At 46.1% G+C, this 10,252-nt stretch overlaps 1 protein-coding gene across 1 annotated transcript; it reads right to left on the reverse strand.

Annotated features, from left to right (window-relative positions):
• Positions 1-949: 949 nt before the first annotated feature.
• LOC147824353 (uncharacterized) lies at positions 950-9,083 on the reverse strand. Its single transcript, XM_087189886.1, has 2 exons — positions 8,755-9,083; positions 950-2,868 (listed from the first exon to the last, which is right to left on the reverse strand). Exon 2 carries the CDS (start codon positions 2,825-2,827, stop codon positions 1,616-1,618), a length of 1,212 nt encoding a protein of 403 aa, XP_087046012.1. The 5' UTR covers positions 2,828-2,868; positions 8,755-9,083; the 3' UTR covers positions 950-1,615.
• Positions 9,084-10,252: the final 1,169 nt, after the last annotated feature.

The raw sequence follows: 10,252 nt of genomic DNA on the forward strand, positions 1-10,252 counted from the left end.
TGTTTCTATCAGATCTTTTCACTTTTTTCCAAGGTAGGAGGCCGATTAACCTCTCCTAGACAAAGCTCCTTTATCTCATTGTTTTGTTGACATCTTCAAACTGCAACACTTAGCATATATTAATTATTTTGGGGTCTATCTTGTCATTTGTTTGAGACTCGGATCTTTACTCCTGAAAACAACAAAAACCCTTTATACCTCTGCCTGAGGAGGCTCACAGTGAATTCTTGAAGGAAATCTAAGAGAGCACTCTTGGAAAATGTTCAATTCACAAAACTACTCAAGCTATGAATAAAAGATAGTTGGAAACTATCCCCAGGAAACTCATCTAGAGCTTTCCCTAATACTGTTAGGCAATCACTGGTCTCAGAATGTCCTCCGGGAATAATAGGATTTGTGTTGAAATGTGCTTGGTAAGTGCTAGATATACAAATCCTTCTTAATAACTGACAGAGAATATTAACGTCATAAAAACTCAGTTATAGAAAACAAAAATATGTAACATTTCTAACATTTCATAGAATTATACAAAGAATAGGTTTCCCCTTCTAGCACAACATACACACACACACACACACACACACACACACACAAATTATCATTTACCAATGTATTGAAATTTGCTTTCCTTTGAACGTGCTTGGAGAAAAATCTAATTACATTCTTTTTTTTCAGTCCCATAAAAATATCTTTTTTGTTATTGGGTTTTGTTCTATGTCTGTTCCTTGTTTATCAGTCAGGTACAGGAAATGGGATTAACTCCAAATAGTTTAGTCAAACAAATTTTACTTAAAGAGATATTAAAGAGATTGCAGGTTAAGGAAAAAGGAACAGAGACTGGTAATCATAGAGGAGCAATGTCCCGGCCCGCGGGTAAGTCAACGGAGACCCTAGAGGGGGAGCGAGGATGAGAGGGGACAGGGGACACGAGAGATGGAGACAAGACAGGTTTCTGATCAAGTCTCGTTTATTGCAGAAGCTGTTACAACATATATACCGTAGGGCTAGAGGGGAGGAGCAAGAGGAGGGTACTGGGGCTACTTCCTTGTTGCCGGGTAGATTTGTAGCAGGCCCGGATATGTCCGTAAAAGGCACTCAAGATTTCCAGCGGGGGGGGGGGTAGGGCCCCCTACAGGTCCTCCCTTTTAAAATTATTTTTTAGAAAAGCGTCAGGAGAATCAAGCCTGCGGGGGCTGAGCCTGTCTTGGGTCAGAGCAACATACGTGTCTGCACCGTGCACCTTACCCGTCATCGGTTAACCAGAGAATCAAGGCTCTGGCACCTGTCTTAGGCGGCACACGAGGGCTCTCTCATTGCATGGCACGCTTGCTCAGTTGCCCGTCATTGGCTTGCCAGCCCGCTCACCAGGTGGGGCGAGAATTTTACGCCGTGGCAGAGATGGAATCGGCCCATGTAGCGCATGTCCAGCCAACATCCTGACAGTAATTTACCGCTGATTTTGACGTACATCTTTGTCTCCACTATAGCTCCAGGGGAAATCACAACCTTACAAAATCAGAACTATCCGAGGACATTTTAGTTACTAAGATTAACATAGGTTAAAATACAAAGGGGAATACAAGGCTTTTAAATCATATCAGCCTGAACCTTTTATCTAAAAATCAAAGCGATTTCTACGTATAAGCATTGGTATCCATTGTATGCAGCAGCATGACAATAACAGACAAACACATACAATTGCAATGGCAAGAAACAATTGTTTTACCCATTGTAGGTTGGGTAGCCATGAGGTCAACCATTTAAATAGGTCTCCGCCATCCTCATTGTGCACCTTATTAGCCAGGTCTTTCAATTGTTTTATTGTGTCATCGATTTTTTCTCCATTGTCAGTCAAATTAAAACAACACATATTTTTTATTTTTTCACAGCCCTGGTGATGAAAAAGCAACAAATAATCTATTGCTGCTCGATTATCCAAAATAGCTTGTCTTTGTTCCTGTAATTCTTGATTAATCAACGCCAGGGCGGTGGAGGTGGCATTCAATCCTTTTACCACTTTACAGGCTAATCTTCGTACTGCCGCTTCCGCGTGCACCCCGATGGACGGCAGAGCAACAAAAGACCCTATCATGACTAACACTTCTGCATCAGTCAATAGACCCACATCATCATTACATCCCGGGGCGGTATACGGCGACCACCGTCTAATTCGATTAGGTACAATCAAATCAGTTCTGTCTGGTAATATCACAGCCAACCGACTCAAGCAACAACGAGTGTCACTCAAGTTGGCCGGAATGTAATTAAAAGTTTCCCTTTCACAAGTGTAAAACCAACCCATTGGCAAAGAGACATGGCAATTACTATACATAATTTCTTGTTCAACACGGCAGGACATGTTTTCCAAACGTTTAACTTGCAGACATTTAGTTGTACAATTTCTGTATACAGCACATTCGGTCTTATTAGACATAATTACCTTAGGTGAATATAATTTGACAGCATTCTTGGGCCTGCGACAAGTAGCAGATCCCCAATTGTAACTATCTGCATATGTGAGATTTTTTCCTGGGATATCTTTAAACAGAGTATAAGGCCGCAATGATTCCAATGGGGTACATACAGGAACGAGGCAACTTCCCAACATATAATGAAAGTTTACATCAGCACTTAGACAAAACTCAGACAAGTTGAGCGAGCCTGCCAACTGAATCCATATATTTTTCATGTGGTCTAACCCTTCTGAAGGCGACACCACCCATACCCTGGTCAGCAACATCAGGGGAACTAGGCATTTCCAGCTCATCCTATTCTTGTTTTCGGATCGTTCATTCAGCCAGATGTCCTTCATGAGTTCCCTCTTCATTGTGCGCCGGAGGTCCAAACTTTAAATGATGACGATGTTCCCTAAGATCACATGATATAAATTTCACTAAGGAGTCCCTTTGAGGAATTAAGACCAGAACAATATTTTCTGGGTGGCCACTTCTATATTCATCAAAGGGAGTTCCCATCTAAAAATCACTTTAATCTAATAAATTCCAGTGATACCTTGATCCAAGAGAAAAGCATATCTTTAACAAAATAACATCATCAATGTAACAATGGGTGAATATCCCTTAAAGAGAAAAGAACATTTTGAGCTCAATTACATGACCACAAACAACAAACACTAGACAAACATGTAAGACGGTGTAGAACATCAGGGTGCACCCAAACATTACTAGATAAGCTGAATTATATCCTTGCTCATTTTAAATTGAAATTGTGGGCGCCATTGTTAACTGATCAGGATTGGACAACGTCAGGTCATTGGCATCATCAGCACGCCCATCAACTTGTTTTACTAGGCGTTCTGGGAGCCATCTGGCTGACTTCATTTCCTTGGAGTAAATACACACCGATCCTCGGCCCCAGATAAGTACAGGATCGGGCCCGTGCCATGAGTGGTCCAGGGGGTCTTTCCACATCACCGAGGCAAATTGTCGTTGCGTCTCTGGTTGCCAGAAACGATTGGCTGCAGATGAACCTTTGGCATCCAAATTTAAGAAGTTAAGAATAAATAGTGCATGTGATATCAGGTTTCTAGGAGACCCCTTGGTAGGGTACCATTCCCCCTTTTTTATTTTGTCTAAAGTAATTTTGAGTGTGAGATTAGCCCTTTCTATAATGCCTTGTCCTTGAGGATTATATGGGATTCCCGTTATATGTGTTATTTCAAATTGTTTGCAAAAGTTGGAGAAGCCAGAGCTGGTATAGCCGGGACCATTGTCTGTTTTAATTTGTTGTGGACATCCAAGTACTGAGAAGGCAATGAGGAGATGAGCGATGACATGTTTAGTAGCTTCCCCGGACTGCAGGGTGGCAAATATGAATCCACTATAGGTATCAATGTTGACATGTATATATTTAAGATTTCCAAATTCAGGGTAATGCGTGATGTCCATTTGCCAGAGGGCATTTGGAATCAAGCCACGAGGATTAACTCCCAGATGAGGTGTAGGAAGGTGTAGAGTGCACGTAGGGCAAGCCTTAACAATTTGTCTAGCTTGTTCTCTAGTAAGCTTATACATAAGGCGAAGCGTGTGAGCATTAAGATGATGCAGTTGGTGTGCCTTTTGTGCCTGGTCAATTGGAATGGGGGCATCAGTATTTATTGAACAGGCCAAAACTTGAGGTCTTGTAGCTAGGTCTGCTAAGCGGTTGCCCTGTGTGAGTGGGCCAGGTAAGTTAGAGTGGGCACGAAGGTGTCCAATGAAAAAGGATTCGGATCTCTTTCTGATTAAATCTTGTAATTGGAGGAAGAGACCACCAGTCTGAGAAGCAAGTTTGATCAATCCACATGTTTCCAATAAGGGGACAGATTGAGCAATATAAGCACTGTCAGTAAAAAGATTAAAAGCTCGGGCAGGGAATGTAGAAAAGACCGCTATAACTGCCTGCAGCTCGGTTAATTGGGCCGAAGAGTGGGCGGTTTGGAACTGGGCAATGTTATCGTCCCACACATAGGCAGCCATCCCAGTGGAAGAACCATCTGTAAAAACGGATAGGGCTTCTGGCAGAGGAGAACAGGAAGTGACCTTTGGGAAAATGAAGTCATGTCTGTTAGCAAAGTCAATGAGTTTGTTGGGAGGATAGTGATTGTCCAATAATCCTGAATAAGAAGCGAGAGCAATTGGCCAGGAATCGGTAGTCTGCATAAGCCAATCGATTTGATCTTTAAGGTAGGGTTGGATAATGACATCAGGTTCCTTTCCAAAGTACATCTTTCCATGGTCTCTACCTAGAACAATCAGGTCTGCAACTGCAACATAATAAGGGTAAAAGGCCCGCTTAGGGGAAACTGGGAGATGAACCCATAAAAGGGGAGCGGTTTGCCAAAAGACAGCGGTGGGGGAGAGAGAGGTTCTGCAAACGATATATTGTAAAGGAGAGTTATAATCTACAAAGGTAATTGTCTGATTTTGAATGGCTTGTTCTACCGTGCTAATGGCTTTGCGCCCCTCAGCAGTGAGCTCCCGAGGCGAAGTGGGGTGGCTATCACCTTGCAGGGTATCATAGAGAGGCTTCAGGTCATGTTTAGTGAGCTTTAAATAGGGCATAAGCCAATTAATATCCCCGAGCAGTTTTTGGAAGTCATTCAGAGTTTTAAGACCGTCCAGCCGCAAGGTGAGCTTCTGGGAGGAAATATGACGTCCCTTCATCTGAAATCCGAGGTAACTGTAAGGGTCTTTTAGTTGAACCTTATCAGGGGCAATCTGGAGGCCACAAGATTCAAGGGCCCGCCGAAGGTCAGCATAACAAGCCAAAACCTCACTTCCCAATTGTCCCGCCACGAGAATATCATCCATGTAATGGATAATATACATTTGAGGCCAATTGTCTCGGGTGGATTGAAGTGCTGTGGCTACAAATGACTGGCACAGGGTGGGACTATTGGCCATGCCTTGGGGTAGCACTAGCCATTGAAAGCGCTGCATTGGGGCGCAGAAATTGGTCACCGGGAGGCTAAAAGCGAAGCGTTTTTGATCTGCAGGATGTAAGGGAATGGTGAAAAAACAATCCTTTAAATCAATAATAACCTTATAATATCCAAGGGGGATGGCTACCGGTGAGGGAAGACCGGGTTGTAAAGCTCCCATGAGTACCATAGTTTTATTAACTGCTCTGAGATCTTGCAAGAGCCTCCATTTTCCCGACCGTTTTTTAATGACAAAAATGGGAGTATTCCAAGGGGAGTGGCTAGGAATGATATGGCCAGCATGAAGCTGCTCCTGCACCAGCTGTTGAGCTGCTAACAACTTCTCCTTGGAGAGGGGCCACTGATCGACCCACACTGGATCATCCGAGAGCCAGGTGATCTTTTCAGCATGGACCGCAGGAGTGTCAGCGACCCCTATGGAAAATGGCCCAACCCTGCTCGAGGGGGCCGAGGGACAGGCTCAATGGGGTGAGTAAGGCTAGTAGGGTGTTTTCCCAGCCCTGTTCCTGGAATGTACCCATTTTTAAACATCTGCATAGTGACAATTTCATTGGGGCTGGAAATAATTATCCCCATTTGTGATAATAGGTCTCTCCCCCATAAATTAATGGGTAACCCTGAGATGATATAAGGTTGAATGGTGCCCTGATTACCATCTTGGTCCCTCCAGGTCAGATCTTTGGCACTTTGTTTAGGATTTTGACTCTGCCCTATACCCTTGAGATGGGTGAGGGTGTCCTTCAATGGCCACGCCTGAGGCCAATCCTCTCCCTTTATGATAGTTACATCGGCACCAGTGTCGACCAACCCAGAAAACTGTCTCCCATCTAACCACAAGGTCATGAGAGGCTTTTGTGCTGAAAGTACCTCCGACCAGTAGACATCAGATGAGCCGAAACCCTGGCTGCCTCGGGCGTTTTTAAGAGCCTTATTAGAGGTGGAGAGAAGGGGAAGGAGTAACAATTGGGCAAACCTTTGGTCTGATTGAATGGTATTAATAACTTTGGGGGAAGAAACCATAACTTTAATTTCCCCAGAGTAATCACTATCAATCACTCCTGGGTAAACCAGCAGTCCATTCATGGTACTGCTGCTTCGGCCTATTACGAGGCCAAAGGTCTCCTTAGGTAAGGGTCCAAAGACTCCCGTAGCAAGGGCCTGAACTCCCATTTCTGGGGTTAATACTGTGTGGGTGGTGGCACTGAGGTCCAATCCGGCACTTCCTTTTGTGGCTCTGACGAGGTCTGAAATGGATTGCTGTTTATTGGAGCAAAATTGAGCGCCCCGTAAATTTGTTTGGAATTGGGGGCCCGGGGCTGGCCCCCTTTCCCGTTTCCCGAATTCAAACCCTGGAGAGGGGGGAGGGGTCGACCCTGGGCATCAGTCTTGGATCGGCACTCACTCGCCCAATGCCTCCCCCGATTGCATCGGGGGCAGGGCCCTGGGGGCGGAGCGTTGGGGCCCTGCATTTTAGTGGTCGGGCATTCTCTAGCAAAATGGCCGATGGCCCCACACCGGAAGCATTTATTGCCGACTTGGCGTTGTAAGAATTGTTTGACTGTGAAGCCTTGCATGGCGGCCGCCATGGCAAGGCCCTGTTGGTAGGCGGCCCCAATCTCAGAACAAAGGCGAATGTAGCCAGAAAGGTCAGTTTTCTTTTTATAGGGGCGGATAGCGGCCTGACAGGCGGCATTGGCGTTCTCAAAAGCAAGCTGTTTAACAAAATCTGTCCCTGTCTCCGCGCTCCCAAAAATCCGGCCTGCCGCCGTGAGAAGGCGGTGGACAAAGTCCGCAAACGGCTCGTCCGGCCCCTGCCGGATATTAGTGAGGGAGGCACTCACGTCTCCTTTGGAAGGGAGTTTCCTCCAGGCCCTAGTGGCTGCGGTCTGAATCTGGGCATACAACCCCACGTCAAATTGCATTTGCTGGTCGTTAGCGGCGTAGGCCCCCTCCCCAAGAAGCATGTCAAGCACCCAACCATTCCCCGCCTGAGCATTGCGTCTAGCGGTCTCTCGACAATTCTCAACATACTCAGATTTCCATAATAAGTAGTCACCTCCTGCAAGGGTGGCACGGGCCAGAGTCTGCCAATCAATTGGGGTGAGCCAATTTTCTGCCACCGATTCTAGAATAGCCATGGTGTAAGGTGCAGTGGCCCCGTACTGAGCCGCAGCCGTTTTAAGCTCTTTAATAACCTTAAAATCAAAGCCGCCATGGTGTCTCCATGCCTGACCCTGTGCGTCAACAGTCTCAGTGACAGGGAAGGCTTCCACGGGCTCAAGTTCTAGGGGTACCCTTGACCCGGACGGCACCCTGGGGGCCGCCCCTCTAATGGGGGGTCGTGGCTTATGGGTGTCCTCTCTAGGGACATTTCCATGAGCCTTGCCTGTTCTTAAGCCCTCAAGCTGGGTAATAAGTTCTTGATGTTCCTTTTCTAACCTTATCTGTTCTTTTAGAAAGTCTATTTTGTCCCGGAGTTCCTTTTGGGGATCAACAACAGGATAGGCCAAAGCGGGAGTGCTGGGGCCTGGACGGATATAAGGAGGGGGGCACCCAGAGCCGCCCCGCAATGCTTCCCCCGCAGACTCGTCAGTTCCGGAGTCCTTTTGGGGTGGATCTGGGGGCGGAGGCAAGCAGCGATAGGCTTGAAGGGAGGGATATAGGGGCGGAACCTCCCGCGAGGGTGGGGTTGCCTTAGAGGCAGTGATGGAGGAAGAGGAAGCGGGGGTCCGGCAAGGCTTTGCCTTATAGGGCTTGGCAGGGATCGCGGCCGTTTGGGATTGGTCCGAGGGAACGTTATGTCCGTCGGGGGCGGGATCATCATCACTGTCAAAGGACATCAAGTCCTCTTCCTCGTCTGGCGAGGAAGGCGTGGCCTTAACTGGCCTGGGTCCCGGCGCCATATTGGCGTCCCGGGGAACTGCGTCAGTGTCACCAGCGGGTGTCAGCTCCTCACCACTACGGAGGGCTACCTCCCCAACCTGTATAGCCTGAGCTACCAGTGGATCCCTTGCTTTTTGGGAAATAATATCATTAATCAAATTCCAATATGAGAACGCCGCAATCGGGACCTTCCCGGGTCCGCAAGTGGCATAATAATCCTGGAGAGCCTCCCCCACCTTTTTCCATCTCTCTTCATCAATGGTTCCCTCAGCAGGGAACCAGGGACAGAGGTGTTTAATAAAATCAAAAAATTTCAGCAATTGTTTGACTGTAACCTTTACCCCTCGTGCCTGTAATGTCTTCTTGAGACCTTGCACAAACAGTTCGTGCTGACTAATGCCCTGTCCCATAATCGCTGCTCAACTTACCGAGGTGCAAAAAGACGGCAGGTCCACGTCAATCGCAAGCCTCTTCTATGTCGAGTATGCTCTTTGTTCCTCAATCTTAATCTTAGGGCCCCTGAGCAGCGTCCTTCACTGGATCCCCCGTTCTCTGGCCCCACATTGGGCGCCACTTGTCCCGGCCCGCGGGTAAGTCAACGGAGACCCTAGAGGGGGAGCGAGGATGAGAGGGGACAGGGGACACGAGAGATGGAGACAAGACAGGTTTCTGATCAAGTCTCGTTTATTGCAGAAGCTGTTACAACATATATACCGTAGGGCTAGAGGGGAGGAGCAAGAGGAGGGTACTGGGGCTACTTCCTTGTTGCCGGGTAGATTTGTAGCAGGCCCGGATATGTCCGTAAAAGGCACTCAAGATTTCCAGCGGGGGGGGGGGGTAGGGCCCCCTACAGAGCAACAACTTGAAGATTTGAGCACTTGTACGGCTGAAGGGCAAATGCCTTGGAAGTGGCCTGCCCACTGGGAGAGCTAGTCCTGAAAGGTTTTGGTAATTGCCTAAGATGTGGCAAGTTTCATTCCCCTCGATTATATGCAGTTAATGTTCCATTTTGGCTGAACTCAAATAGAAACTAACAAAGAATCCTGAGAGATGCAGTTTGAATAGGAAGAACTTCCAATGAAACAGTGTAGAGATGAACCGAAAATGAAGGAGAAAGTGTGAGCAAACAGAGAATTAGCAGCACATCTTTTCTGGTAGTCCTACCTCCCGAGGGCTATGACAACCATTCATTAGGCATAATAACTTTTACTAACATATTCACAATAAGAGGCCACAAGAAACCCCTTTGTCTTTCCCTGCTTGATAATGTAAAATAAGAGTTGCATATTGCAAGAGGGGTCTTTCAGAATGTTTCCCACATTCTGTTGTTTGGCTTTGATTTGTTTGTGCTGCCTTTGAAGTCCCATGTTCTTATTCAATTAATTGTCTACTGTCTAAGTCAACTGTGTTTATAGTTTTATTTTGAGGAGTTATTGAGTGGAGAAAATTTTTAAATCAAATCTGAGGAATGGTATTATGAAAAGGTAATCCTGGGGATCCTTCTCAGGATCTCCTGATTCTATTTAGGTTTGTACTCTCTAAATTAATCTTTATACTCCAATGAAGAGTTGAGTCTTGCCTCAAGAACTCTCTCTGGTCAATTAGATGCCTTTGCTCATCAGGGTTTGCTCTGCGGACAGAGCTGATTTTGGTCTTATGTCTTAATTTTGTCTGACAAGTATGATTTTTTCTGTTTGTTATCATCTCTCACAATTTTTCCTGGAAAGAAATACAAATCTTATCCACTCAAGTAGAAACGTGGGTTGGATTTGATATTATTTTTGTTGCCTTGATTCTCATGAGAAATGAGAAATAAAGCAATATTTTGAGTCATGATTTAGTTTGCAGTGTGATCGGAATACCACACAGCTAACATTGGCATTCTTAGGCCTGATTCAGCAATCATTGATGTGATTATGAGAGAAA

The sequence above is a fragment of the Heterocephalus glaber genome, unplaced genomic scaffold (assembly GCF_053883595.1).
Source record: "Heterocephalus glaber isolate CG9 unplaced genomic scaffold, H.glaber_assembly_v1.0 deba00001547, whole genome shotgun sequence".
Lineage (NCBI taxonomy): Eukaryota > Metazoa > Chordata > Mammalia > Rodentia > Bathyergidae > Heterocephalus > Heterocephalus glaber.

Bases quoted from the DNA above. Each gene is read 5' to 3' on its own strand.
- LOC147824353 (XM_087189886.1), bottom strand. From the start codon at position 2,827: ATGAAGAGGGAACTCATGAAGGACATCTGGCTGAATGAACGATCCGAA.